A 27,464-nucleotide genomic window follows, 5' to 3' on the forward strand; every position below is an offset into this window, starting at 1 on the left:
TTACCCTGGTGTCGGGTAGGACACCAGGGTAATTACTTGTCAACACAATTGGTCGACAAGTACTGCCTGAAACTCATGAGTGCAGTACCTGCAGTACTCATGAGTTAGCTTAAATCCTAGGGAGGACATAAAACGTGTAAATAAAACAACATAAAAAATGAAAATTAGCATATCTGCTAAATCCTGTGTATTACATTACATTGATTGTATTGTTCATTAATATGCGATTGTAATATTCATTAATAAAATTCAAAAAAATCAAAACAGAAATGTACTACTGGTGTGAAAACGGACACAATTAATCCAACAATTGGCGTGCCCCCATGTATAATTAAAATATTACAATATTATCAGCACACTGACGTTTACCAGGGTGAAACTCTCTCATCTTCCCCATGTCTTTGTCCAACAGGTAGTGGCAGTATTGAGATCCCGGTGTTGTGTATGCTCATATCAGGAGATGCCTCCATGATAGAGGTATGAAAATACATCCTAGGTATATACAGCCACACTACTTTTGTCATGTACATGTACATTTTGTTTCATGCTAACTGCTTCTTTCTCTCTCTTTCCTTTTCTCCCTTCTGTCTGTCTGTCTGTCTCTCTCTCCCTGTCTCTCAGCGAGTGGACCTTTCTCTAAGGAAGGCCACTCCCTGGCTAGTCCTGGCTGGCACTGGGCCTGCAGCGGACTTGATCAGTGAGGTGCTGCTCGACCTCCCCTCCATTCCCCTCAGTCCCGTTTCCCCGCCAGCGGAGGGGGAAGTGGGCGAGGGGCCCAGCGCGGAGCTCCGTGACAGAACCCGTGAGAAGGTCAGGAGGCACTTTCCTGTAGAAGGATCCGACCTCGAGAAACTGGTGGACAGGGTGAGTGTGTGTGCGTGTGTGTGTGTGTGTGTGTGTGTGTGTGTGTGTGTGTGTGTGTGTGTGTGCCTGTGTGCCTGTGTGCGTGTGTGCCTGTGTGCGTGTGTGCGCGTGTGCGTGCGTGCGTGCGTGCGTGTGTGTGTAAAGAATATTGTTATTTATATAATTTATTTTGTCACAAATGTCACTTTTCCCTCACTTTCTCCATCTGTCCATCTCCCTCCAGACTCTGAGTATTTATCAGAACAAAGATCTGATCACATTGTTCAATGGAGGGCAGGACAGTCCCGATGACTTTGACACAGTGATCCTCAAAGCCCTGGTCAGAGGTAAACATTCTGTCATTATGCACATGATACAGTGATCCTCAAAGCCCTGGTCAGAGAGGTAAAGATTAATTTAATATGTACGGTACATGAGTGATCAGGACTGTGGTTCTAAAAGATGTTTCTCTAAACGATCAAACTTGTTTTGTCACTGATGGCAGTCATATGTTGTACATGTGCAATATATTTCTTTAATGTAAAGCACTTCGAAAGATGTGTTTTGTATGAAAGCTATAGAATAAAGTCTCTGTCCTTGTCAATGATAACAGGATACTTCCTCACATGCTTTCACATAGTTTCTGCTTTTTTTTGTTTCGGATTATGCTGTGTTTGTATCACAGGCACACAATAGCACAATCACACAACATTACACAATAATTATGTGGATGATTGTGTGATGTTAATGGCTATTTATTTATTAATTGTTTGCACAGTCAAACTTTCATTTCAACATTGCCACAGGCTGCACTGCATTTCCAGTTGTGTAGGTTTTCATGGTTATCATTTGGTTGTATGTGTGTGTGTGTGTGTGTGTGTGCGTGTGCGTGTGCGTGTGCGTGTGCGTGTGTGTGTGTGTGTGTGTGTGTGCGTGCGCGTGTGCGTGTGCGCGTGTGTGTGTGTGTGTGTGTGACTGCGTGTGTGTGGTCAGCCAGTAAACGAGTGGCTAATGATGCCAGTGAGTACACAGAGGAGTTGAAGCTGGCAGTGGCCTGGGACAGAGTGGACATCGCCAAGACTGAGCTCTTCAATGGAGACATCCAGTGGAAGGTGAGCAGCACCGTGACTGGTACAGTGAAGCCTGCCTTACGCTTCCAAATGATGCACTGTCAACTGAATGAAAGGGTTGATGGGAGCCCAGTCAGTCCACAGTCAGCCATGGGTCCTTGAGGGTGTTCCAGGGAGTCCTCAGCAAGGTTTCACTCTCCCCACCTACAGTATATATAAATCCAGTCCACGGCCTAATACGTAACAATTTGGGGGTCCTGTTTGAGAAGCACTGACTTAGAGAGGTGGGCAGTGGGCAGAGGGGATTAGCAAAAAATGCATTTGCAATGAATAATAATTCCTTTCAGATAATGACTGAACTGCTTGTGTTTTTAGTATGACGATCTGGAGGACTCCATGACGGACGCCCTCATCAATGACAAGCCCCAGTTTGTGCGCCTCTTCTGTGAGAACGGCCTCAACATCTTGGACTACCTGACATACCGACGGCTGGAGGATTTGTACCGCTCTCTGGATGACAGCTCGCTGGTCTACAACCTGCTCCAGAGACGCCTCAGCGAGAGGCACGGCCTGGCGGGCTCCATGGACGGAGCAGCCAGTGGGTCCCTTAAGAGCCCACAGAGTCCCCAGGGTCTGATGCAGGGGCCTGCGTCAGCCAAGGAGCTCAGCTTGTATGAGGTGAACAAGAGGGTGGTGCAGTGGTCTTTCATAACACTGTTATGCCTGATTTATACTTGGTTGCCCGCTGCCTCGTGCAACTAATTATGGATCAGGTTTCAGTGGAACCATTATCACTTCTGTATGCAGTCATGGTCTGAGAGGAGAGGACATACCGGTGGTCTGGCATGTGTAGCCCATTTACTAGGACTGTGACCATTTTCCAAAGCAGACTGTGGTGTGTTAGATTTCCAAGGAAGCCATTGGATTCCATTCATTGCAGTGTGATATGGAAATCAACTTGCCCGAGATAGATAATCCGACACACTAAATGTCATTGCGTGGTCAATTTTGGTCATAGATACTGTCTTATCGTCTTAATGCATTTTAAAGTGGGGATTGATTTGAAGAGTCTAGATGAAAATAGTCCCTGGAGAAAATGTTGGGTTAGGAAAAAATATATTTACATCCATTTCTTCTTGAAAATGCAATAAGGTTCTGCCAACATGTATTTAAATATTCAGAAACCAAATTATATTGAATGGATGCAATGTTAAGAGCAAGTGCTTTAAAATCAAGTTTGTCTTTAACTGATATAATGCCGTTAACAGATTTTTAAAGACAATGGATTATTATTATTATTATTTATATAATTTACAGTGTATATATACAAGTTATTCTAAGAGTGAAATATCCATAAGACATGTAATAGCATGGTCTTGTCCTCTGCCAGGTGTCTCGTCTGCTGTGGGACCTGCTGGGTGACGTGTGTCAGCCGTTCTACTATGGACCTCTTGGTCTGGACCAAGGCACCGGCACCAGGAGAGCTCTGAAGGTCAGTGAGCATGATACTGAAACTCACTACCAATGTACTTTGCTCATATTGGCCCACTATTGACAAAAGTGGAATTACAATAACAAGCCATTGTGTTTAAGCCAGATGTGTCTCAATGACGTCTTCATACAGTAGCTAAAGTGCAAATTTACAGGCCCTGGGAAAAAAATCTATATGCATGCAGCTTTAACAGATGATGTAATTACTGATCAGCATTGCCTGAGCTACAGAATGAGTACTGGTTCCAAGTTTGCAGCAGTCCACCATATGTACCTATAAAACAGAACCCAGACTTACCAGCTGGCTCCATCTAGTGGATGGATGATGGAAAAGATAAAAGTAATCACTCATGGCTGTACTTGTCTTTCCTCTGTTGTTCCTCTGTCCTGATCAATCTGCTCTTCTTTGAACATTGTTTACCCTACCCAATGATGGCTAAGAGCAGCTAGGTCTTGCCTGGTCTTTAAATGACAATGTCACTTTTTATTATTATTATGTTTTGTATAAAAGGTGGGAGGAGTATTTTTTATTTGCTCCTTTATCTTATTTTAATTCTGTAAAGCACTTTGAATTGCCCTGCTGGTGTATGAAAAGTGCTATATAAATAAAGTTGCCTTGCTCTTTCCTTCTCTTCCCTCCCTCCTCCATCCATCCCCATTAATTCATACCCTTTGACGATCCCCACCACTGCACCCATTCTCTCCCTTCTCTCTCTCCTCCACATCAACCCCCCACATAGCAAGTGAACAAGTTGCTCCTTGGGGAGTGTACATATCGGGACCAGCGCTGCCTCTCCCCCTGGTCATCCCTGTTCGTCTGGGCCGTGCTTCAGAACCGCAGCGACATGGCCATTTATTTCTGGGAGATGGTGAGACACTGGAGCCCTTATTTTATGTCTTATTTCTTTTTCACACTGTTGGGGAGAGCTTGCAGTACATGTTTTTCGCTGTTTCAATGTTGCTACAGGCAGTATTATGTGAGCATGATGTGACAATAAACAACTTGACTAATTACTGTATGTTACTGTCTGCCACTTTGTGGTTAGTGTAAAATTTGGGTCCCAGTGCAAGTTGTGACTTTCAATTAATGGACCTAACATGGCTGATGGAGCAAGGAAGTAGATGAAAAAACCTTGGAAAAAGGCAAAATATTGGGATGAGATAATGCAGTGCATTGGTGCAGAATCATACGCTACCTCTGAACTAGTCACGATATCCTATGATATCCTTATTTAATCTCCTTCATACATACGGTGCATAGCATCATCCATTTTTGAGGCAGCCATAGCTTAGTGGGTAATCAGAAGGTCACCGGTTCTCCCCTTAACAGTTTCCCCCTGAGCGCTCATCATGACCATCTGAGCAGCCATCAGCTGGGTGAAGCTGAAACTGAACTTTTAAATACAGGTCTACCTTACCTTACCCTTCAACACAAAAACTCAGACGGCACTAACTAACAGTTTTCTGTGTCTTTCCGGGTCAGGCAGGGGAGTCGGTTCTGAGTGCGCTGAGCGGCTGTAAGATGCTGAGAGAGCTCTCCAAGTTGGAGAGCGAGACTGAGACCAAAGTGTCCATGAAAGAGCTGGCACAGACGTTTGAGAACCTGGCCAATGGTAAGTCAGTCTGGCATCTAGATCTGTGGGCTATAGGTTGTTTGTCTGTAGCCTTAAGCTCCATGGCACGATGTGTCGCTTGCCAGCAAGAACTGATTGTCAAGCTAACATTGTGTTAGGGATAAGAGACATCGTTCCATGGAGTATAAGTAAGGTTTTAGTTTGTCATCATGTGTGTGTTTGTCTCTAATTTGCCCAGTATATGAATCTTTTAAGAGGTTACGCATACATTTATTTTTAGTAAGTGTTAATTTCTCATCTGGTGTGTGTGTGTGTGTGTGTGTGTGTGTGCGTGTGCGTGTGTGTGTGTGTGTGCGTGTGCGTGTGCATGTGCGTGTGCGTGTGTGTGTGTCTGTGTGTGCGTGTGTGTGTGTGTGTGTCTTCAGATGTGTTCAGTCAGTGCTACCAAAGCAGTGAGAGTCGCTCCTTCACTCTCCTCATAAGGAGTTCTCCAGTGTGGGCGGGGGCTACCTGTCTACAGATGGCGACTGCTGCTGATGCCCGCCTGTTCTTCAGTCACGACGGTGTTCAGGTCAGAACGAGTCCAAGCTTTCTGCTGAACCTAAATCAATGTGAGATATTTTCAATTAGTCAAGGCCCGGGCTGATGTTTTTATTTGTATTCTTACATTTCACTAGCCAAAAGGTGCAGGTTCAATTACATCACCGTGCAATGAATCAATCACAATGTGTCGTTGTGAGTTTGTAGATCTGCTATTTTTAAAACCTTTAGAAAACGTGAAAATGTTTTCCTATAATGGCATGCCCAAAATAGGGATGCCAGGTCGAAAGTGAAAAATGTAAACATATCCCTCGCGTAATTGCAGACGCCATCAAAAGAGTCAAAGGCCGATATATCGGTCTATTGTTGATCTCTCTGTGATCTGTGTCTGTCTGTATTGTAGTCTCTGTTGTCTCAGATCTGGTGGGGCGACATGGACAGAAGCACTGAAGTCTGGAAGTTGGTCCTCACATTTTTCCTACCTCCCCTACTCTACACAGACCTCATCAGCTATAGGTGAGCCTGTGTGTGTGTGTGTGTGTGTGTGTGTGTGTGTGTTGTGCGGTGCACACGCATGAGTGTATATCTTTGAGTGTCTGTGCAGTGAGTGTCTACTGCATTTGCAAGTATGAATGGGTAGAAATATATTCTTGTTCAAAACTGACCCCAGATGACAGTAAAGTGACAATTTAAGGACTTTTAAGACATTTTTAATACTTAAAAAAATAAATGAAATTAAAAACGTAATCAAAAGTAAACTGGTCAAACATTGTCCAAATTGTCAAATAATATAAGAAAGAGGCAAAGAGTTTGCAAATAGCCGATCTACAAGCTCACAAGTTATCTCACTGTTTCACTTTCTCTCTCTCTCTCTCTCTCTCTCTGTCTCTCTCTCTCTCTCTCTCTCTCAGGGAGCAGGAGGAGGATGTGAAGGCTGTTGAGGTCCGTCAGGGTCCGGGTCAAGACACAGACAGTCTGGACGGGAATGATGCCAGCGTCTTCTCTCTGGCTGACATCGTGAAGACGTAAACAAACAAACACGCACGCACGCACGCACGCACGTACGCGCGCGCACACACACACACACACACACACACACACACACACACACACACACACACACACACACACACACTGCAGTTTTATTATGTGATTCACTGTTACGTGAAGGACTTATGGAGCTCAAAACAAGTAAAGCTTTGGTTAAGTCAAATATGAATACATTGGAAAACCCAGTGAAAAAACTAAACAATATACAGTAAATGCAGGACATACAAAAACAATGTACAATGATGCCACAGAAAGAATTACACATAGTAGTAACATTTTCATGAAGAAAGATCTTCCTTTTATTTGTTTTGTTTTTCGCATATGTAACTCTCTTGGATTCCTCTTCTGGTGTCTCAGTCAGGAAGATAAAGACGAATACGACGCTGTGAGGGAAAATCTGAAAGGTTTGTTCTTCTGAACTGTCTTGTTCCCCCTATTAATTATTTCAGGGGTACTCAAAGTGGGGTCGGGGGACTCCCGGGGGTCCTTGGGGGGTTCCAGGGACTCCCCAGCAAAATGAGGTACGGCTTGTGAACTGTTACATCGTCAATTTTCTTAATAAGCTGAAGGCAATATCATTAATTCTGTGTCTGTTTCATTTGAGTGTTGCTGCAATAATTCAATAATAATTTGAAGACCCCTAATTTGATATGCATTAGGCCACAGACCCCCCTTTGATTAGATCTTTATCTCTGGGACCGCAATCTAAGAACATTTTTATTGATTTGGTCTGATATGGTCTGTCATTTGGTCCAGAATTCCTTTACTACTGTATGTACTGTAGGTATTAGGGTTTAACATTTTCCGGGAAATATCTAATTTTAATTCCCGGGAATTTTCAGACCTTTTCCCGGGCTTCCCGGGAATTCCCGTTAAAGGGTAAAAAAAAAAGAAGTGCCCACTAAAATGCATTTATATGTAGATACTTAAATAGCCAATTTTATATCGAATGCCCAAATGTCCCTATTGTGTCCACCTATGAACTTGCACTAATAATGACTTAAGTTGATTTTTTAAATCATATAAATATAATATAGTGCCCTGGCGGAGATCTGCCCTGTTGCGCAGCAACGGGTGAAGACAATTAACTTAAACGAGGAGCTGCGCTGTGCAGCCAAAACGCACTCAAACAATGTCAAACTCTAGCTGCTGAAATAAACGTTCCATTTGTATCATTATTGACAAGAGAATTTGCAAAAGGATTATTTATGTATTGTCCATCAGAGCGCAGGTGAGGTCACAGCTTATCTCTACTTTTGTAGGATATTGATTTGATAGCCTAAACTTGTAATTTGTTTGCAGTTATTAATTTATATTAGGCTACTTGCTGGATATTAAGACTCCATTTTGGGATGTTGGCTGTATGTTGTCAAATGTATTAATGTATATTTTGTTGTTGATCAAATGTCTGGTTTTGTAGTGTGATTTTGATGTGCACATGCATGCGCTGCCACTGACAATCAATGAGACAGACAGCTGTTGCAGTTCACTTGTTCTACTGGGTAGTTCTAGTAAAATGGTAGATTGAACGTTCTAAAATGCAAGTAGGGTAGGCTACATTAATGATGATAAAAAAAATCGGACCACATCGGTCTAATATTCTCTCTCTCTCTCTCTCTCTCTCTCTCTCTCTCTCTCTCTCTCTCTCTCTCTCTCTCTCTCTCTCTCTCTCTATCTCTCTATCTCTCTCTCTCTCTCTATCAAAACCATTGCTTGGCTTGCGCGCATTTTAAGCTGGAATATAGGCTCGAAATCAAACCTAGCCACTGTTTATGCAGCGTTTCACTTGATGTTGAATCTCAACTATAGTCAACTGGTGTCTACCGTATTGACATGACAGCAGAGGAAACGGTGAAATCAGCGTGCGCAGGGCAGGCAGGGGGCATCACGGCCACTTGTGTTTTATTTAGTTCATTACTGTTACATTCAGTGCATCCCATACTGGTTCACAACGGGACGATGGGACCGAAGTGAATTCCCGGGATGGTAAATAACCCCGAATTCCCGGGATTCCCGCATCCCGGGAATCCCGGTGTTAAACACTACTAGGTATAGAGATAATGAAACTCTGATCAAAATACATATTCTTGTATGTTCTCTAGTTGTATTTACTAGTGTAATAATAGTGAAGATTAAGTATATATCTTAGTTGGGGACCCCCTGGAACCCCATCAAGGACCTCTAGGGGTCCCCGGACCCCATGTTGACAACCGCTGTACAGTTGAACCCACAGATCACAGAGCTTTTCATTAACAGTCCCCAGTAAACGTCAAGCCTCAAACATTCATAGCCTTATTAATGCTTATAGAGTGACCAAAGCTAAATATTCCCTCCTCCCCTTACAAACTCCTCCAGGCTCTTCCTCCACCGCCGCCTCCAAGCGGCCGTTCGCCGTGCAGCGCTGGCGGCAGTTCTGGTTCGCGCCCGTCACCTCGTTCCTGGGCAACGTGCTGATGTACTTCCTCTTCCTCTGCCTGTTTGCTTACATCCTATTGGTGGATTTCAAGCCCCCGCCCCAGGGCCCTTCCAATTGGGAGTTGGTGCTGTACTTCTGGGTCTTCACCCTGGTGCTGGAGGAGATCCGTCAGGTCGGTCCAAAACACACACACACACACACACACACACACACACAGCAAAATGAAGGTCCACCACAGTTTCAGAGTTAAATGAACGCTCCGGGTTTTACTGTGCACATGTCAATTTGAACCATTCATAAATATATTGTTTATATATTGTTTATATATTCAATAATATATTGATACTAGAGGTTCGGGCCGCTACTCGGCCCTCACACCTACGTCGCACCGCCAATCCAACTGACATGCCCAGATATGGAGATCTCTGTATCTGTCAGTCCTTGTCCCTTTTATGCCCATATATGGAGATCCCTGATGTCATCAGTATACCGTATACCCATATATGGATATGCTGATATGCCCATATATGGAGATCTCTGTATCTATCTCTGTATCTATCATTTGCTGACCAGCTGGTACATCAAATTGACCGCTGGTCATCAAATTATTGGCTCAGGAATGCGACAAAAACAAAAAAACCTTCATGAATTCAAGGCTTCATGGGGTGTGTAATTGATAGAAAATAAGTCAATTTTTGTGTGAAGTACTCCTTCAGGCCATATTTTATACTTTGAAAAACGTTTAAAATGTTTATTTTCAAACATATTTTAGAAAATGTCCCCCTAAAAAGAAGTAAAAAAATATAGATATTTATGTATTTGGTCAAAAATATTGTGGTGTTTGATTTTGTTCATATATGTATGGCCCCAGCCCCAGTCATAATAGTATTGTTTTGTGTCTCTCAGACCTTCTTTGTGGGCAGCACCACAGTGTTGCAGAGGATGAAGAACTACATCCAGGATATGTGGAATAAATGTGACCTGACGGCCATCTTGCTCTTTGCTGTGGGCCTCGTGTGCAGGTGAGGCTCATTCATTATGGCTCTGGGTGAGGGATGGCTGTCCTGTGAGGCTGTGCCTAATATATCGCTGCTGTCTAAGTCAAAGAACTTTTTTATTTTTTATTACGATTTATTTTTTAATAGCCGATCTAGAAGCTTGTAGGTCTGCTATTTTCACTACTTTTGTTTGACATTCTTGTATGATGAAGTAGGGCATTCATTATTGAAAAAACACAAAAAGTTGAAAAATAGAGATAGGCATGGAGTTTCTACGATATACTGCCTTTACACTGCGAGCGTTAAGCCATACTTTAATGTATGGTGGTGTCGTGTGCCGAACATAGTCAATCGGCTTGTAGATCAGCATGCAACACCGTCATGCAATGAAGCATAAATGAAACATTTAGAGTTAATAAGAATGTTGTGAAATACACTGGCCAGGTAAATGTAGACGGCAGCCATGATCTGATATTGATTCAATCTCAGTAAGTCCAGGTTGTGTTTTGTGAAGGGTTTAAAGATTTACTATGAAAAAGTTACATTTTGTGGCTGTTTTAAATCATAATAAATAAATGAAGCAACACCAACTAAGGCATTCCAAAGTGAATTTGTAAGCCTAGAGAAAATTGAAACTTATGAAGGGAGTTTTTCACACATTATAGTCTAGATATGTATTGTGTTTATGATTAGTGGCTAGAAGTCCCCCATGAACAGGTACATGGCTGCAAAGGGAACAAGGTCAACCTAGAGGTATTATGTACACCTCATGTGTGCATACAGTATATGATGGCTCATCGCTGACCTTTGACCATCAAATTGCACCATATGTCAGATTCCGAGTAAGGTATCTAATGTAAGAAGTTTCATGGCCTTCTGATTTGACGATAATCCAGGAACAATAAGTAACTGGTGGATGGTAAAGTGAATGGTGCCCTACTTTAGATGTGTTTTTTTTCTTCAATTAGAGGATCTGTTCAGCTTCAGCTTATGGGAGTATCATCCCAGGAAACAAGAGAGAATATTACCTGTAAATCTAAACATAGCATTACTTTTTCAATCTACTACATATATATCTAATATGGGATTAGATTTTTGTTTGTGTTGTGCAGTATATTCATACAGCATGGATGAGTGCATCTTGCACCTAAAATCCTCAGTGTTAATTTATCCATTTGTAACTAAGAAATGAAACCAAATTGACATGCACATCTGCGTGCGTGTCTGTGTGTTGTGCAGGATGTTCCCTTGGTCTTATCATTTTGGACGAGCGATAATGGCTCTGGACTACATGGTCTTCACACTGCGTCTCATCCACATCTTTGCTATCCACAAACAGCTGGGACCCAAAATCATCATTGTGGGCAAAATGGTGAGTGTAATTCATCCTGCAAATCCAGCTGAGCGACAGTGTCAACCTGCCTTTACACTGAACCTTGGGTGTAGCTTGCAGACTCAAAGGTCTCATACACAGTAAAATCCTCAGTGTTAGTTAGTTTAACTCTGAGAATGTTCAACATGTAACCAAATGGACCCGGAAGGGTCCATTTGGTTACATTTGTACATAGCTTTGTGTGGGTTCCACAAATTTGCCACTGCCTCAATGTTTCAGTCTCACGCAAAGAATACTCAAGGTTTTCTACAACACATTGAACCTTTTTTCTCTTGTGCTTATAGTAAGCTTAAGCTTAGAGCAACAAGTAGTTGTTTTGGTGAGGTTTGAGGATTTTACATAATTACATACTTACAGTACATGCTACATGATCCATCTCTGCCTTGCTCATGTTAGAGTGAACATTGAGTTTACATTTGAGATAATAGATCTGGGAACACACTTATTGTAAAGGTGTTTTGTGTCTTCCCAGGGGAAGTTATTGTGATTTAGTAACTAAATCAAAAATAAACGTGACAGAAATATTCAGCACACAGTTTCATTTAGAACAACCCTTAAAGGGATAGTTCACCCCCAAAATGACTTTTTTCTATCGATTACCCCATGGAGCCTTAAATTCATGGTGAATCTTTTTAGTTTTTGTTCATTTTGTTCAAAACGAGGCACTCATACAAACTTTAGATGGCAATCAGGATGGAATATGAAAAATCGGACAGATCTGTCTTGATCACATGGAGCAATATCATTTTATTTTTTACAAAAGTCGGCCTCCTGGTGGCGTTATAACAGGCCAATCTGAAAAATGCAGGGCAGAGGTTCTGCTATCCAGGGAGTGTGTGTGCACAGTTTTGCTGCGATCGGGCCAACGTTACCAGAGATTAGCTGGTCGCAGACGGACGGACACACACACACACACACACTCGGACGGATGGACGGACGGACGGACACAGGGTGCAAAACATAGTCTCGGCCACGCCTTCAGCCTGGCGAAGACAAGTTTTTCAAGTTTGAAATCCCACTGGCGGAGTGGTAACGCTTGGACTTTCATTCGGCTGATCTGATGGTGCAACACGCTGTCAGATCGTTATGTTGTCTTGTTTACACCTCCAATCGGCTGACGTGCCGCAAATGATATTAATAGCAAGAGTGATGAGAGATGTCATAAATCCATCTTTACATCTGAGAATTGTACTTAGGATAACCAGAGCCATAATACTGTTTGGAGTTTATTTTAGGTTTAAGAAATGCATGTCGTTAAGCATCAGATTTGTTTTGCTGCACATGGGGCCAGCTGTCTTACAGTATCCAGCGGAGAAAAATGACAAAAATAGCCAAGTTTAACCAGGACACTGACACTGCTAGGCTATATGTTGCTAGTGAATGATGTCCGCATGCGACAACGGCTGATGATGCATGTAACGTGAACACTAGCTGTGTGTGCAAAATGCGGCGAATGGATATTTTGCAGAGGAGATGGTTATACGATCTAATAATGTAGCGTTGGCGCTCGACCAATGTTCAGAGACCGTGTCAGATCCACATCATATCCACTCATATCCAGCAGGTACAGTAAGCTTAATGCTGGTCACCTGTGTGACAATTGAGCCCAAATGTCCAACGTCATAGAAGACATTACATGTTTCGTGTGATAAACTGCAGAATATCTATCGATTATCTTTTAAACGATTATTCTATCGATTACTAAACACGAGGTGAGGTGTGTTTTTTTATATTATTTTCTTTTTCATATGAGAAATTGTAAATGATGAATTTCTATAATTGAAGTCTAATTAAGTGATACAGCCCTATTAAATGTACAGTGACATTTATGCTACTGTACACATGTATTTTATGTCTGTGTATTGTGTGTGAGTGTGTGTGTATTGAACATTATCTGTAGTTATATGTCACAAGTACTCAAGCCTAGAAATAATTACCAATAATCGGACACACAAAAGAAACCCCCCATATGTTTAATAATGGCCTGCCCAATGCTCTTGCACATGAGGTGATTATTGTTCATAGATGAACTTGATTAGTTCCATAATTAATTGTTGCAGCTCTTCTGCAGAACGACACATGGAATCAAATAGCATTTTAATCCACATAGTTTGGTTTAGAAATGTCAGATAGCTCGGTGGCGTTGTGAAGAGGTGGATGCTAAGTTTATACTCAGTTTTAAGCCAGTTTTGCATGCCGACAATAGCAGGTCTACAAGCATCACTGTATCAAACGCCTCTCTCTCTCTCTCTCTCTCTCTCTCTCTCTCTCTCTCTCTCTCTCTCTCTCTCTCTCTCTCTCTCTCTCTCTCCCCTCAGATGAAAGACGTGTTCTTCTTCCTCTTCTTCCTGGGGGTGTGGCTCATGGCCTATGGGGTGGCCAATCAAGCGCTTCTGTACTCGTACGACTCCCGCCCCGACTGGATCTTCCGCCGTGTCTTCTACAGGCCCTACCTCCACATATTTGGACAGATCCCCATAAACGAAATGGATGGTGAGTGGCTCACTCGCTGCCCCTCATCCCGGTACCCTTTAGTTTCTGCCTGAGTGTATTTGACTTATACTGCATAAGTGTTAACTCTCAGTATTTGTACACTCTCAGGGTTAAGTCATTTTACTGTGTACGTACACACCCGCACACAAAAATCATTAAATGTTTGTTGAATTTCATGAGGACTTTTGCTTCCTCTACCTCACTCACGCACTAATTTCTTGTCGATGCACTAAAAACAGGAGGGGAAAAAAGCATAACCACAGGTATCACTTTGGAGTAATAGAGACACTTCAGCCTATAAGCAAAGAAATATATATAAAGAAAAACATTTCCATATCACACCATTATTGTACATTCACATCCTCTCTCAAATATCAAACTACCTCAGTTGCTCAAACACTTTCAGTGGGCTTTCTTACAATGGCCACCCACGCTAGAAATGTATATTGTCTGTAAAAGGAACTGGATAGAAGTGTGCATTAACCAACTTGTTCTCTGTCTCCCTCTAGCTGACAAGCTGGCAAAGAATATAAACTGCACCAACGACACGGCGCTTATCGATGCCGGGTGGGAGCCATGCATGGACACCTACGCTAACTTTGTGGTCGTCCTCCTGCTGGTCATTTACCTCCTGGTCACCAACATCCTGCTGGTCAACCTGCTCATCGCCATGTTCAGGTACACAGATGTCACCTCCGTCGCTGTGCGGCTCATGTCGGCGTTAAAAGTCTTCCCATGTTATATAGCTCAAGTACACTTTAAAATCTTGTACTAAGCTAAAGCTGAAATGGATACGTTTCATGTCCTACATATTGGGTCTTCTCCTGTGTGAGAGACCACATTCCTACCACTCCAGCAAGAGGGAATCAGTGCTTGGCCATGCAGGGGAGATAATGCGCTTATGAGCTTCAGGACTACTTCAGTACTACTTGTGAACCAGTAAGGTGTCCTACCCGACACCAGTGTCTAAATGTGTCTATGGAAGAGCAGGGAGACCCCCCCCCCCCCCCAACCACTGCAAATGTGCTAGTTAAATATTATATTAACATACTCTACCATACAGATTGATTAAAATAATGTTTTCTTCATTCAAATAAGCTCTGGATTGCAGCTTTAATTTAACTCTGAAAGTGTACAAATGGAAACAAATGGACCCGTAACGAAGAGTTACATTAACACTGGGGATTGTACTGTGTATGTTAGTGTTTTGGAACGAATGAAATCATCAAAAGCTCAGAAGCTCATGACCTCATGGACAGAGCCAAGAACCTTCTGGCCTGCACCCTGACAACAGGATTCACTGCTATGACAATAAACTGAGTTCTTCTGTCCCAACCTGGGTGAAATCCGACACACCATCCAGCCAGGAAGTGAGAGCGGTCTCAAGCCTTGCGTTTGCTGTGTGTCGCCATGTGTTCTGGGTGGATGCAGCCTGTACCTATTTTTATGACCATGTGGTGTTTCCTGCTTCCTGTTCCGCAGCTACACCTTCAACAAGGTGCAGGAGCACAGCGACACCTACTGGAAGTTCCAGCGCTACAACCTGATTGTGGAGTACCACTCCAGGCCCTGCCTGGCTCCGCCCTTCATCATCCTTTCCCACCTCCATCTCTTCATCAAGAGGCATATCCGCCACATCCCCTCCGTCAAGATCAGACACTTTGGTGAGAGACCGGCACAGTGTGTGTGTGTGTGCGTGCGTGCGTGCGTGCGTGCGTGCGTGCGTGCGTGCGTGCGTGTGGACGGCAGGTTGAAGCAGGTAGTGGTTCTCAAACTTTTTTTTTATGAGGACACCAATTTTGGTATGCATTAGGGCCATTGACCCCCACAACTCGAGTCTACGGAACTTGAAGCAGTCCATTTGGTTCCTAACTATCAATCGTTTAGCTGGAGACCCCCTGGAAACCCCTCAAGGACCCCACCTTGAGAACCACTGGTGTTGGAAACTTCTGCATGTAAAGGATAATGTACTCTGAGCTGGTCATTATTGCAAAGGTTGATGCTGTACATTATTATTATATGGCCACTTACAAACAAAATCTATATTTTGAAATGAGCTATTGATTTAACAAGACAGAGTCCAATAACAGCGTAGCTCCCATATGGATCTCAGACTTCTTGTGGCTGGTCTATGATGTCTGTCATCTATGATGTACCGTATCTATGACACATGACTCCATGTTGGCCACGGTTTCAGCCAAATCTGACTCACATTCACTTCCAAGTAAAATATTTCCAAGAATATAAAATGTGAAAAAAGGAAACGTGTACAGTAGATGTACTTATTTGGCCTATTGACAGCGTGCACAAGAAATCTGGTGCTGACCGCTCCAGCAGTTTGCAAGATTAGCCCCGACAGACTTTGATAGCAATGTAAACTGATACAGAAGAGTGGTCTGTTATATGGAAATAACAGTAACGCCATCAAAACAACGTTGGTGCATAATCCTTATGCGTTACTGTAGTCTGTTCAGAAGAATGAGTTCGTGCTTGACTTCCAGATTATTTTATGATCTTGATCTATGATCATGTGTTCTGCCTCATCACTAACCAAAGATAGAGGGAGAAAAAACTTTAATTGAACTTATAGAAATAAGTCTTGCACGTCAAATGCTGTTCCGTTCTTTTGAATGGAAGGTGAATGAACCCTGCATTGACCAATCCCTGACCTCCTCCTCTTTCTCTCTCCTGTACAGTTCTGGAGCTGCGCGGCAGGAAGGCTAGCCGTCTCAACACGTGGGAGGCCATCCAGAAAGAGATCCTGATCACTGCTCAGAACAAGCGGCACCGGGAGAGCGAAGCAGAGCGGCTCAAACGCACCTCTGTCAAGTACATCACTTTGTCCACCATCTTTTTACTGTCGCCTCTTGGCAGTGTTTCCCTACACTGTTAAAGCCAGAGTGTTAATTTGAATCTGAGTGTGTATAAATGGAAACAAATGGACCCACAAAGCAGTGATAGCCGGGTTTCATCTATTTTATGGCCAGTTTATGCATGAGTGGGGGATTATAGAACAATAATGTTTTGTAATATGGATACTTTTATTTGCTAATTACAAACTTCAAAACTATACTCGGTAGTAATTACAATACTCCAGTAATCCTCATGTTGTCATCTGTTACCACATCTCATAATTGAATCAATCAATCATCTTGATCTATATCCTACCATCCATTTTCTTTTTCTATGTGCCATTATAAATGTATCATTTTAGTTGATACTGTCTGTTAAGACTGGTCATGAATACTTGAAAGCCAATAGCTTGCATACCTTTCTTGTTCTGTCTTATAGTTTAACATACAGTATTTCATGTATGATTTGTCTTAGTAGCGTTTTGCTGATCTGCAGCACGATTCACTTGTAAGATCTTTATATTTATCTACTTTGTTATTTGCGGTGACATCGTTAAGTATTAACATTACTGCGTGGGTGGGCATACTACACTGACTGTCAAATCCTGAGTGTTAATTTAACTCTGAGAAGGGTCTGTAACTTCGGGAGGGTATAGATGCAACCACCATTTGGTTGCATTTGTACCCTCTCAGAGTTAAATGAACACTGAGGCATTTACTGTGTACAAGGCAGTGGTGACCTGAGTTGCTCCCAGGGAATGAGTGACAGAGCGGCTTGTTTTTCCACAGGGTGGACAGTGTCCTGAAGCAGATGTCGGAGATCCGCGACCACGACCGTCGGCTGAGAATGCTGGAGATCGAGGTCAGTGTGGGATAGCCCGCCGCGCACCGCACTTTTCCTGTCCACGCGGCACCATGCCTCGAGTTCCAGTGATCCGAGGCCGAGGCCGAGGCCTTACTGCATGTGTGCAGAAATATATATGTCTGTGTGAGAGGCAGAGAGAGAGAGAGAGAGAGAGAGAGAGAGTGTGTGTTTATGTATGTATGTCCTAACAGTATGTGGAGGGGGGGAGGTGTACAGTGGTCTGGTTTCTCTCTACATATGGACTGCAGCTGTCGCGTCTGCCAGCTCAGCACTGCTCTGAGCCACCGTCCGTCATCATATCGAAGCTTCATTTATACTCAGTTACGCGCGGTGCAGCGAGTCGTGCGCTTGTAGATCGGCTATTTTCTGAGCACGACACCGGCATGCGATTAAGTATAAATCAAGCTTATTTGCATTTCTCTCTCTCTCTCTCTCTCTCTCTCTCTCTCTCTCTCTCTCTCTCTCTCTCAGACGGAGTATTGCTGCAACGCCCTCTCCTGGATGGTGGAAGCCCTATCTGAGAGTAACCTGATCAAGGCCAAACGTCAGCCTCCCCAGAGGTACAGTACGTTACATGGAGTTTGATTAAGAAACAGAATAAAATGATCTGTCCAGACATGATCGAATGTTTTATGCGAACTGGCAGATGTCTCAGCCCGGTGCATATACAGTAACTGACCTGCTAGTAAATGTAATGGCTACAGTAGTGTTAACTGGGTCCCTGTGTGACAGTCAACAGTAGGTGTCATGTAGCAGGTAACCATAGACACTTAAGCACTCAGCATGGCTGTCACCTTAGCGACACAAAACTGTCATCACCACACGCCTAAAAAAAATCCATGTGACATTTGTGGATGGAGTTGCTAAATCTACCTGTCAAAAATATATTGCTTCTTGCAAATATCCAATAATTGAAATTCTTTACAAAAAAAAGTCTCAATGCTTTATTTTCAAAACCAAAAGGAAATGTTTCCAATGGTGGCCCTGAAACTCTTCCATAGGGTTACATGAAGATACAGATACAGCATTTTATGTTTATTCAGTATGTATGCGAGGTGTTTCATTTTGTTTGGGGCAACCCATGATGTGTAAGAAAGCCTTAACCACTTAAATAAACCCTATATACTTTATTGACTGGTGTCCCTCAGGGCTCTATACTAGGCCACCTCCTTTTTAGGATCAGTTTCGCAGTTGTGAGCTTGTAGATCTGCTACTTTCTTACTTTACTAGGGTTCATGTGGTTAACCTGGCTCAAATTGGTTGGCTAGCTAAATGAATTACCGCATTGTTATATTTACTGGAGATAGTGCTGGCAAAAAGTTTACATTTACAACATTATAAATGCCCGTCCATTTAAATTAACATCCCTTATTTCAGAGCTTTTAAATGCTTGCAACAGTCATGCCCAGATTATATCACTAGGGCAGCGATTCCCAGCCTGTGGGCTGGGGGCAGGTATTTGCAAGTGCCCCCCCAAATAATTGGTAAAACAGACTTTATTAACATGACATTAATAAAGAAACCTGAATTAAAAAAAAATACAATGGTATTCTTTCTTTAAAACGTTGAACAATGAATTGTCATTGTGATACCGATAAATAAGAACTTACCGTACATACTGCATTAGTTCCCTTGATCCAAACCGGAACACAATTGATTGTTTGAACATTAAAATAAACATGCTCAGGGGGCACGGTGGCACAGTCGGTAGTGCTGTCGCCTCACAGCTAGAAGGTCCTGGGTTTGATTCCCACCGGGGACGCTGTGGGCGCGGGGGGAGTGCCCATACCCTAGGTGGGGTTGGCGAAAAGGCCTTTCTGTGTGGAGTTTGCATGTTCTCCCCGTGTCCCCTAGGGTAGGTACCCTCACAAAAACATGCAACTAAACTCCTGGTCTCTATACTGCCTCCCCCATGCTCAGAAAATGCATGCGGCCCACCCAGCTGACCACTTAACGCGGCAGCCGAATCCAGAAAAGTTTGGGAGCCACTGCACTAGGGGGTTGCTTGAAGAACAATACATTTTGGGCACTGGAATCGTTTGCCAGTAAACCTTGTACATGGCATCTGACGTGTCAATTGACCACCCAATCAAGCAAATATTGCTGCATGATTGCCCCTGTTAATCTGGTTGGAGAGAGGCTAAATCTTCTGGCTCAAAATAAATCTGCCCTAAGTTTTATTTACAGACTGTCTTATATTAGACTGGTCTGCTAAAGGATGTCACTTTCATCACTGCTTTTAGTGTAGATGTTCACATACCGGAATACCGCTCTGTGCAGCTGTTAACACACGCACGCACGCATGCATTCATGTGCACACACACACACACACACACACACACACACACACACACACACACACACACACACACACACACACACACACACACACACACACACACACACACACGTTTTATGTCATAGCCATTTACTATTTATGTCATAGCTGTTTGTCATGAGGAAAACAAACAGGTTCAATGTTTGAGAGTTTAAATACTGGTTGAAGTTTGAGAATGCAAGTATTCTTTCCCATGTATTCTGAAGCTTACACTTAAAGGCTTAACACGTGTTATTTTTGGTAACTAAAACATATTTTTGTCTTGTAGATCTGACTCTACTTACTGTCCAACACCCTGACCCTCTGAAATCCAGGAGATCGCCATGCACGCGCGCGCGCACACACACACACACACACACACACACACACACACACACACACACACACACACAGTGCAGTGCAGAGTTTACTCAGGGCCAACGAATGTCCAAGAATGTCAAAGAGAGACTCCCTGGTCTTTATCATTCCAATTTATGTTACTGTGATAGTGTGAATTACTTCCATTTAAAATGTATTTGAATGAAAACAATTGTATGTTTTATGTTAAGGTCATACTCTGTAGGATTTTCTTTTTGGTAGTTTGGCGATACTATCAACTGTGTTATATTCGAACTATTGTGTAATTCATGAATCTCTGTCGTGTCTGTCTGTCTGTATTTCTTTTATGCCCATATATGGAGATGCCTGAACTCTCTCCAGTTGGTGCTTCATACATGACTGACATCATAGACTGGTACTCTTGGTACTCTGATATAAGAGATAATGCACTAAGTGCTTTGACACTCTGGGTACTGAGCACTGACGTCGTAGTTCATACAGTAGTGCCCACTAACAATGGGTTCTGTTCTGTACTAGTAATACAAATACCAGTGTTCCATTCCAGTTAGCACATTGCTAAGGAGCTAGTAACAGTAGCTTAACAGTAGCTTATCGTATTTCTCGTTATACCCCACCCGCGCCGCGGGTTGACCCGCGGGTCCCGCGGGTTACGGGTCAACCCGTGCATCACTACTAGATAGATAGATAGATAGATAGATCCTCCAGATGAAATTCAAACCCGTATTGTTTTGTTTAGGTGTGTTGCTGCCGTTAACCTAGCTGCAATCCACCGACTCTTCTCTTCCGCATTTGACGTGCCTTATTTCCTATGCGAACACAAAATATAAAGATGTGGTGGGAATGTAGGGGGCATAAATAAAAGTATTTAGAGAAATATGTCACAAAACACATTTATGTGGAATGTTTATTATGAAAAATATGCCAGATAAACTTATGAAAAACAACTTTTTGAAATAAAAACAAATCCTATAGAGTATGACTTTAAAACCAAAATGAGTTAAATGTTTTTAGAGTTTGAAATTGAATATGTTCCGAAAATGACAAAAAGTGCAATCAATAAATTGTCAGCCCCCTGAGGCAGTGAGACAAAATGCAATATTGATATGAGAAATATTTCTCCCTCCACTTGAACTGTTGTTGTAGGACTTGTCTTGTATGAGGGGGTGTGAAAAGATATAAACTATAAAAAAAATCACACCCTGTGTGAAGAGAGTGGTGCCTTTGATGAGCCCCGTATTGATGTTGTCATCAATGTTTGTTTATTAGACATACACAGGGGTGCACATAACTGGTGCGCAGGTGCGCATGCGCACCCAAAATAAAAAAAGTGAGCACCACATCAGACGACGCGAGGCGCTTTTGCGTACCAACAGCTGGGACAGGAATTTCCAAGCTTTTATTTTTTAGCAAAAATAAAAAATAAAAGCCTGGAGATCGAGGACGCATGCTGCACGTGATTGTGTCAGTGTCTCGCATCGCCTCGCTGCGTGCACGCAGCCATCAGCGGCTGTTTAGAGGCACTCGTCACCGATGATGAACGCACCGTGATGGTGCAAAATATGCTGTGAACGTCCCAATCTGGCGGATAAAAGCAGCGCAGCACAGGGCACCAACCTTGGGGGCTTCACCAAACGATGTGAGAAAAAAAAAAAAAACGGCGAAAATCGGCGGAATTTGCAAGCAGAGCGTCCTCTTTTGCTGACCCCCCCCCCCCCCCGTTGACAAAACGGGACCATTTATTTGTTGCGCACGAAGTCACATCTCCAGGTGCTCTTCTGAGTACTAGACCTAAAAAGTTACGTGCACCCCTGAACATACATACATACATACATACGGACGGACACACGGACAAAGTCAGATATAGGAGTGGTTGGCACCACTCAAAAAACTATAAAAATGTTGTAAAAGAACAGTGTGTAACCCCCCCCCCCCCCAATTTCATGCATGTTGATATATTCATAACCTATTTGGAGGAGGATCAATATTTGACCCGACTTTTTTTGCTCTTCTATGTATTCTGATATGCATTGTTTAAATAAAATGTTTAATGACCTACAGTTGCACATTTTATCACTTTCAGACATGGATCAAATACTGTAGTCTTGGCATAATATTGAGCATTTGTTTTAACCACTTAAACCCTACTCTACTGTATGTACTTTTTTCCTACACCAAACCTCTTAGCTGAAAATAGCAGTATCTACAAGCATGATTTGACACAGATTTCTTTTTACGACCAATCAGTAAATCAGTGCAGAGGATAAAACTAAATGGATGAAACACAATAAAGCTCAAGAGCTTATTTACATTGTGGCCCTGAATCTGACATCAATGCCCCCATAGGAAATGCATGATTTGACAAAAACAATGTGGACAGCCAGTGTGTGGACAAATTGGTTGTTGTTTCAATGAAACCTTCACACAACTTCTTCCTAAATCATTGTGTGCCTTCAAAGCAATGTGCCACTGAGAAATTGCGCCCCAAAAAAAATAAATTAAAACAAATATATACAGACTTGGTGGATAATTTAGGGAGTCACACCTGCCCTGAGTTAAACTAATTATACTGAGCAGGTGTGTGTTTGGCATTGAACTAATCTTCGGGGATATGGGGATGGTCACACATGGAGGGGAATGGCCAACACATGCAGAGGTGTCAAAAGCGTCAAAGTTCACAGTTACATGTTGAACTACACGTAATGGCACGTGACTCTATTTTGCTTCGCAACTGGATGCTCCATCCCTTCGCTCGCATAGAAGTGAACGGGATGTGACTGTTACAGTCGTGCATGTGTGACTATACACTTAATCTGCCATTATCCACCCCACACAGACATACATTAATGCCATGTTGTATTGTGGGTCCTATGCTTCTCCATATTCCATATTCCCATGTCCTTGAGTGTGGAGGACCCACCATTTTCACCTCACCCCTTAAATTTGTATTGTGTTCTTTTATTTGCACTATTTGATGGATATGTTGTACATAATACAGGATGCAGAGCTCTAAGGATGTCGATCAGTTCATGTTGGTTAGATAGAACTTTAATAATGTCCTAAACTTGTGAAAACACCTGCGAACACTCACTCATATGTGGACACTTGTTGCCTTTGGGGAAAATAAGGTTTTATTTATTTTAGCCCCATTCATCTCCGCTAGCAAGAGCACAGAGCAGAGGATAGTCAACTCAGTTGGTCAGGCAGTAGTACAGCAATAACCGTCTACATTGCTAAAGGCATGCAAATAACCCACCTTCCACTTGTTCGTACCCTACCCGAAATAATAAAATGTGTGCGTGCACCAGGGGACTTCTTTTGCCTGAACACCCTGGGAGAAGATCAGGCAAGCTTGTGAAAGACACACTTTATTGTTATAACATAGACAGATAGAGATGTCCATATAAGGGCATAAAAGGACACAGACAGACAGATAAAGAGATCTCCATATATGGGCACAAAAGAGGACACAGGCATACAGACAGACAGACAGACAGACTGGTACAACGGGTACAGCGGGTATTGCATAACTGGGTGGGCATGCATTCCCAATCCGCATTGTTCCCGACCTACTGTACATCGTTCCCAAGTAGGTCTAGTATATACTCCTCAATTAACAATTATTATGCTGCTACTATTTACATAATGACATACCTATGATGCTGAAAATGTGGGCAAGGTTTCAGCCCAATCATAAAACAAAAGGTAAATATTTTAAATATATATTGTGAAAAATGCGAGGAGATAATGAGTTGTGGTTGACCTAAGGGCAGTGTGCACATTGTGATACTAGGGCGATGCCCATTTGGAACGCTTAGCCCTCAAGTTATTCAATACCCGTTGACCCGTAGTTAGATTACCCATTGTACCCAATGTCAAAGTACCCGTTGTACCCATTGTCAGAGTACTTAGTGCAGTAACCGTTATCATAGTACTTGGAGGCCAGTCTATGACATTGGTTTTATATCGGCATATTGATGACATCAGGGATCTTCATACATGGGCATGAAATGGACGCTGGCAGACAGACACGTCATAAAAAGAACTGACATAGAGCTACCAGTGACATAATCATTCCACAACATATATATATATGGTGTGCCATATATATATATATTGCACCCCAGCCATTACACTAAAGTAGGAAGGGACTTTCTTGGCAACAACTTGCAATTATCACTACCAGATTTGAATGGAAGTGACTCCTCATGGCTCTCCTGGAGTTTGCTCAGCATGGACTGTCCATTGTTGGGTTCATATTATTTTGCATCATGTGGTCGATGCACCTCATTTCAATTATTTATGTTCGCTGGTACATGCACAGGAGAGCCAAGCAGAACCTGCCCTTAAGGTATTTTGAAGGCATTTCACTGCTGAAGCCTTTGAAGGGAATCGACCCAAACCTCGCCAGTAACCTGGAGACATTTTTCACTTTGGATTACGAACAGTATGAAGTACTACTGTGCATTCAGGACGCGGACGACCCAGCCGTCGAGGTGTGCAGGACGCTCCTGGAGAAGTACCCCAACGTTGATGCCAAACTCTGCATAGGAGGCAGGAAGGTGGGGATGAACCCGAAGATCAACAACCTGATGCCGGGGTACGAAGCTGCAAAGTACAACCTCATCTGGATCTGTGATAGTCGGATTAGAGTCAAGGCCGACACCCTGACTGACCTGACCAATCACATGACAGACAAGGTCGGGATGGTCCACGGGTTGCCATACGTTGCTGACCGTGAGGGATTCGCTGCCACTCTCGAGCAGGTGTACTTTGGGACATATTTCACACGCTTGTACGTCTCGGCCCACGTAACGGGCTTCACATGTGTGGCGGGTATGTCATGTCTGATGAGGAAGGAGATCTTAGACCAGGCAGGTGGACTTGAGGCCTTCTCCCAGTACATGGGAGAGGACTACATCATGGCTAAAGCCATAGCAGTTAGGGGCTGGAAGTTCGCCTTGGCAACTCAGGTGGCAATGCAAAACTGTGGCTCATGTTCCTTCACCCAGTTCCAATCGCGCATGATCAGGTGGACTAAGATACGTATCAACACGCTTCCTACCACTTTGGTGGAGCCCATGTCAGAGTGTTTTGTGGCCAGCTTGATTATCGCCTTGGCAGCACACAACGTCTTCATGTGGAATATAGTGGCCTTCTTCACGTGTCACTGTTTGGCCTGGTTCATAGCAGACTATACACAACTCAGTGGAGTACATGAAGGTGTGGTCTCTAAGCGGAAGTATGCCGCGGCCTGGTTAATCCGCGAGTCGCTCGTCTTGCCGATCTTCCTAGTAGCCCTCTGGGGCCGTGCCACCATCAGCTGGAGAGAGGCCCGCTACCGGCTCTACTGCGGTGGAAAGGCAGAGGAGGTCCTGGACGTCAGAGAGAGAGACAAGCGAGGTGTAGCATGCCGGTCTAAAGGGAGTATCTGTGTCTAGTAATAACAAGTTCTTAGTGCTTATAGTGACCCAACTGCCACCCGGTGTAGGTACCAGTTGAGATTGTCAGTTTGTCTCGGGGTCCTGCGTCTGCAGACGTCGTCACTGCCACCTGTTCATGCAGGAAAGTAATAGCTACAGTATCTTAGTGCTAGATAGCTACAGAAAATAAATGGCAGGCGGGCAGGAAGCAGGACATTCGCCTTAACAGCGCTTCTGTTGCACAGACTGTATGATGGAAGCATTTGAACATTTTCTGAGTCAACAGTCTGGCTCGAGAGACTAGTAGCACGTTGACACACACACACACACACACACACACACACACACTCCCTCTCTCAGAGAGGTGAACGTGTTTTTAATATGTTTTTTCCCTTCGAGTGCTGGTGGTTTGTTTGTTTTAACTCTGCACCCGACGAGTGCAAACACAGATCTGCTGCCTTCTAAAAAGCACTGAGGTTAACTTTATTTCAGTTGAGATGAGAGCTTCCTTAAAAAAAAGATAGAAAAATCATTTCATGTGTAGTAATATTAGTTGCCCCTATCCGTGTGTCCATGTGTGTGTGTGTGTCCATCCACCTGTTTGCAGCTGCTCTCAGACACCATTGGACTGATTTGAAACACTTACTCCTCCCAGTAGGCCAAGAAAGACACTCAACCTCACATTTTTAAATTGGCCTCACGGTGGCACTATAACAGGCCACTTTAAGTTTGGCCTATAACTCTTGAATTGTAGGTTGTACAATTAATTGTAGGTACAATTAAAAGTTTTTTTTCCCCCTGTATTCGCTCATGTCGCAACTCCCCGTATAGGTGAGCCTATTCACTCAAATCTGGTCTCGGACTCGGTCTGCGCTTTTATAGTTTCCCCGTATAATGGCAGGATGAAAGTGGTTAAAATATTTTTTATAGGGTATGGAATTTTCCTCTGTATAATGCCGATACTGTATACTTAATGAGTGCTGATGTACTAGTACTGATCATTCTGAATTTATTTTGTATAGTTGTGTATGGCAATAATAATGAAGGATCTAAAGACTTGATCAGTATTGGGACGGCCTCCCCACCCTGCCTGTCTGAGGATGGTACTTTCCAGTAGGGGAAGTGATTGGCAGAGTGGGGCAGGTCGTCAGCCACTGGACTTCACCTGGGGGTAATTTGGGAACCCTATTTAAGGCTGAGGAAACCGACATATTTCTCCTTCTCCAGTGAACAGCATTTGTTTGGGTTTCTACCTTTCATTTTCAGTTATACATTCACATACAGTACACTCGCATACACCACACTCCACTCATCCATGCATTGTATAGACACTATTGATTACATTACTAACACTACCGTTTATTCACACATCATGATTGTTTATGTTCATTATGGTTTACTTTAGGTTATTTAAGTTTAAATAAAAAATCACACCCTGTGTGAAGGAAGCAGTGCCTTTGATGAGCCCCGTATTGATGTTGTCATCAATATTTGTTTATAGCCCAGCCAATAAGAATACAGAGGACACCCGGACACACGGACACACGGACAAAGTCAGATATAGAGCGGTTGGCACCGCTAAAAACTGCATTTTATCTCATGTGTGGACTCCCTATTTGTCACATTCTTTACCTGGTTTGTGACAGTATTTAACCACTTGAACCCCAAAAAACATTCTGGGGGGAACATATAGCCACAATTGTGAGCTTGTTGATTTTTTCTTGCGAAGCCATTTGGTGCATAGACACAGACCCTTATTACGGTCCCCAAAACTGTTGTGAA

General features: G+C 43.1%; 2 protein-coding genes across 2 annotated transcripts in view; both read left to right on the forward strand.

Annotated features, from left to right (window-relative positions):
* Positions 1-22,317, forward strand: part of trpm4a (transient receptor potential cation channel, subfamily M, member 4a) — a 43,253-nt gene extending 20,936 nt beyond the window's left edge. Inside the window, exons 8-29 of the mRNA XM_084072520.1 lie at positions 413-477; positions 622-864; positions 1,088-1,190; positions 1,837-1,955; positions 2,289-2,591; positions 3,304-3,405; positions 4,145-4,273; positions 4,888-5,017; positions 5,404-5,549; positions 5,922-6,034; positions 6,430-6,543; positions 6,926-6,972; positions 8,924-9,156; positions 9,891-10,006; positions 11,222-11,354; positions 13,694-13,868; positions 14,378-14,546; positions 15,351-15,532; positions 16,565-16,697; positions 17,510-17,582; positions 18,057-18,145; positions 20,192-22,317. Of these exons, the coding sequence (XP_083928646.1) occupies positions 413-477; positions 622-864; positions 1,088-1,190; positions 1,837-1,955; positions 2,289-2,591; positions 3,304-3,405; positions 4,145-4,273; positions 4,888-5,017; positions 5,404-5,549; positions 5,922-6,034; positions 6,430-6,543; positions 6,926-6,972; positions 8,924-9,156; positions 9,891-10,006; positions 11,222-11,354; positions 13,694-13,868; positions 14,378-14,546; positions 15,351-15,532; positions 16,565-16,697; positions 17,510-17,582; positions 18,057-18,145; positions 20,192-20,222 (2,948 nt within the window). The 3' untranslated portion in view covers positions 20,223-22,317. The remainder of the gene's footprint in view (positions 1-412; positions 478-621; positions 865-1,087; positions 1,191-1,836; positions 1,956-2,288; positions 2,592-3,303; positions 3,406-4,144; positions 4,274-4,887; positions 5,018-5,403; positions 5,550-5,921; positions 6,035-6,429; positions 6,544-6,925; positions 6,973-8,923; positions 9,157-9,890; positions 10,007-11,221; positions 11,355-13,693; positions 13,869-14,377; positions 14,547-15,350; positions 15,533-16,564; positions 16,698-17,509; positions 17,583-18,056; positions 18,146-20,191) is intronic.
* Positions 22,318-24,467: 2,150 nt separating this feature from the next.
* LOC311054611 (ceramide glucosyltransferase-like) lies at positions 24,468-25,700 on the forward strand (the record flags this gene model as incomplete). Its single annotated transcript, XM_084070618.1, has 1 exon — positions 24,468-25,700. The coding sequence occupies one exon, from the start codon at positions 24,468-24,470 to the stop codon at positions 25,698-25,700; it is 1,233 nt and encodes a 410-aa protein (XP_083926744.1).
* Positions 25,701-27,464: the final 1,764 nt, after the last annotated feature.

This window comes from Gymnoscopelus microlampas (genome assembly GCF_963454915.1).
Source record: "Gymnoscopelus microlampas genome assembly, chromosome: 11".
Taxonomy (NCBI): Eukaryota; Metazoa; Chordata; class Actinopteri; order Myctophiformes; family Myctophidae; genus Gymnoscopelus; species Gymnoscopelus microlampas.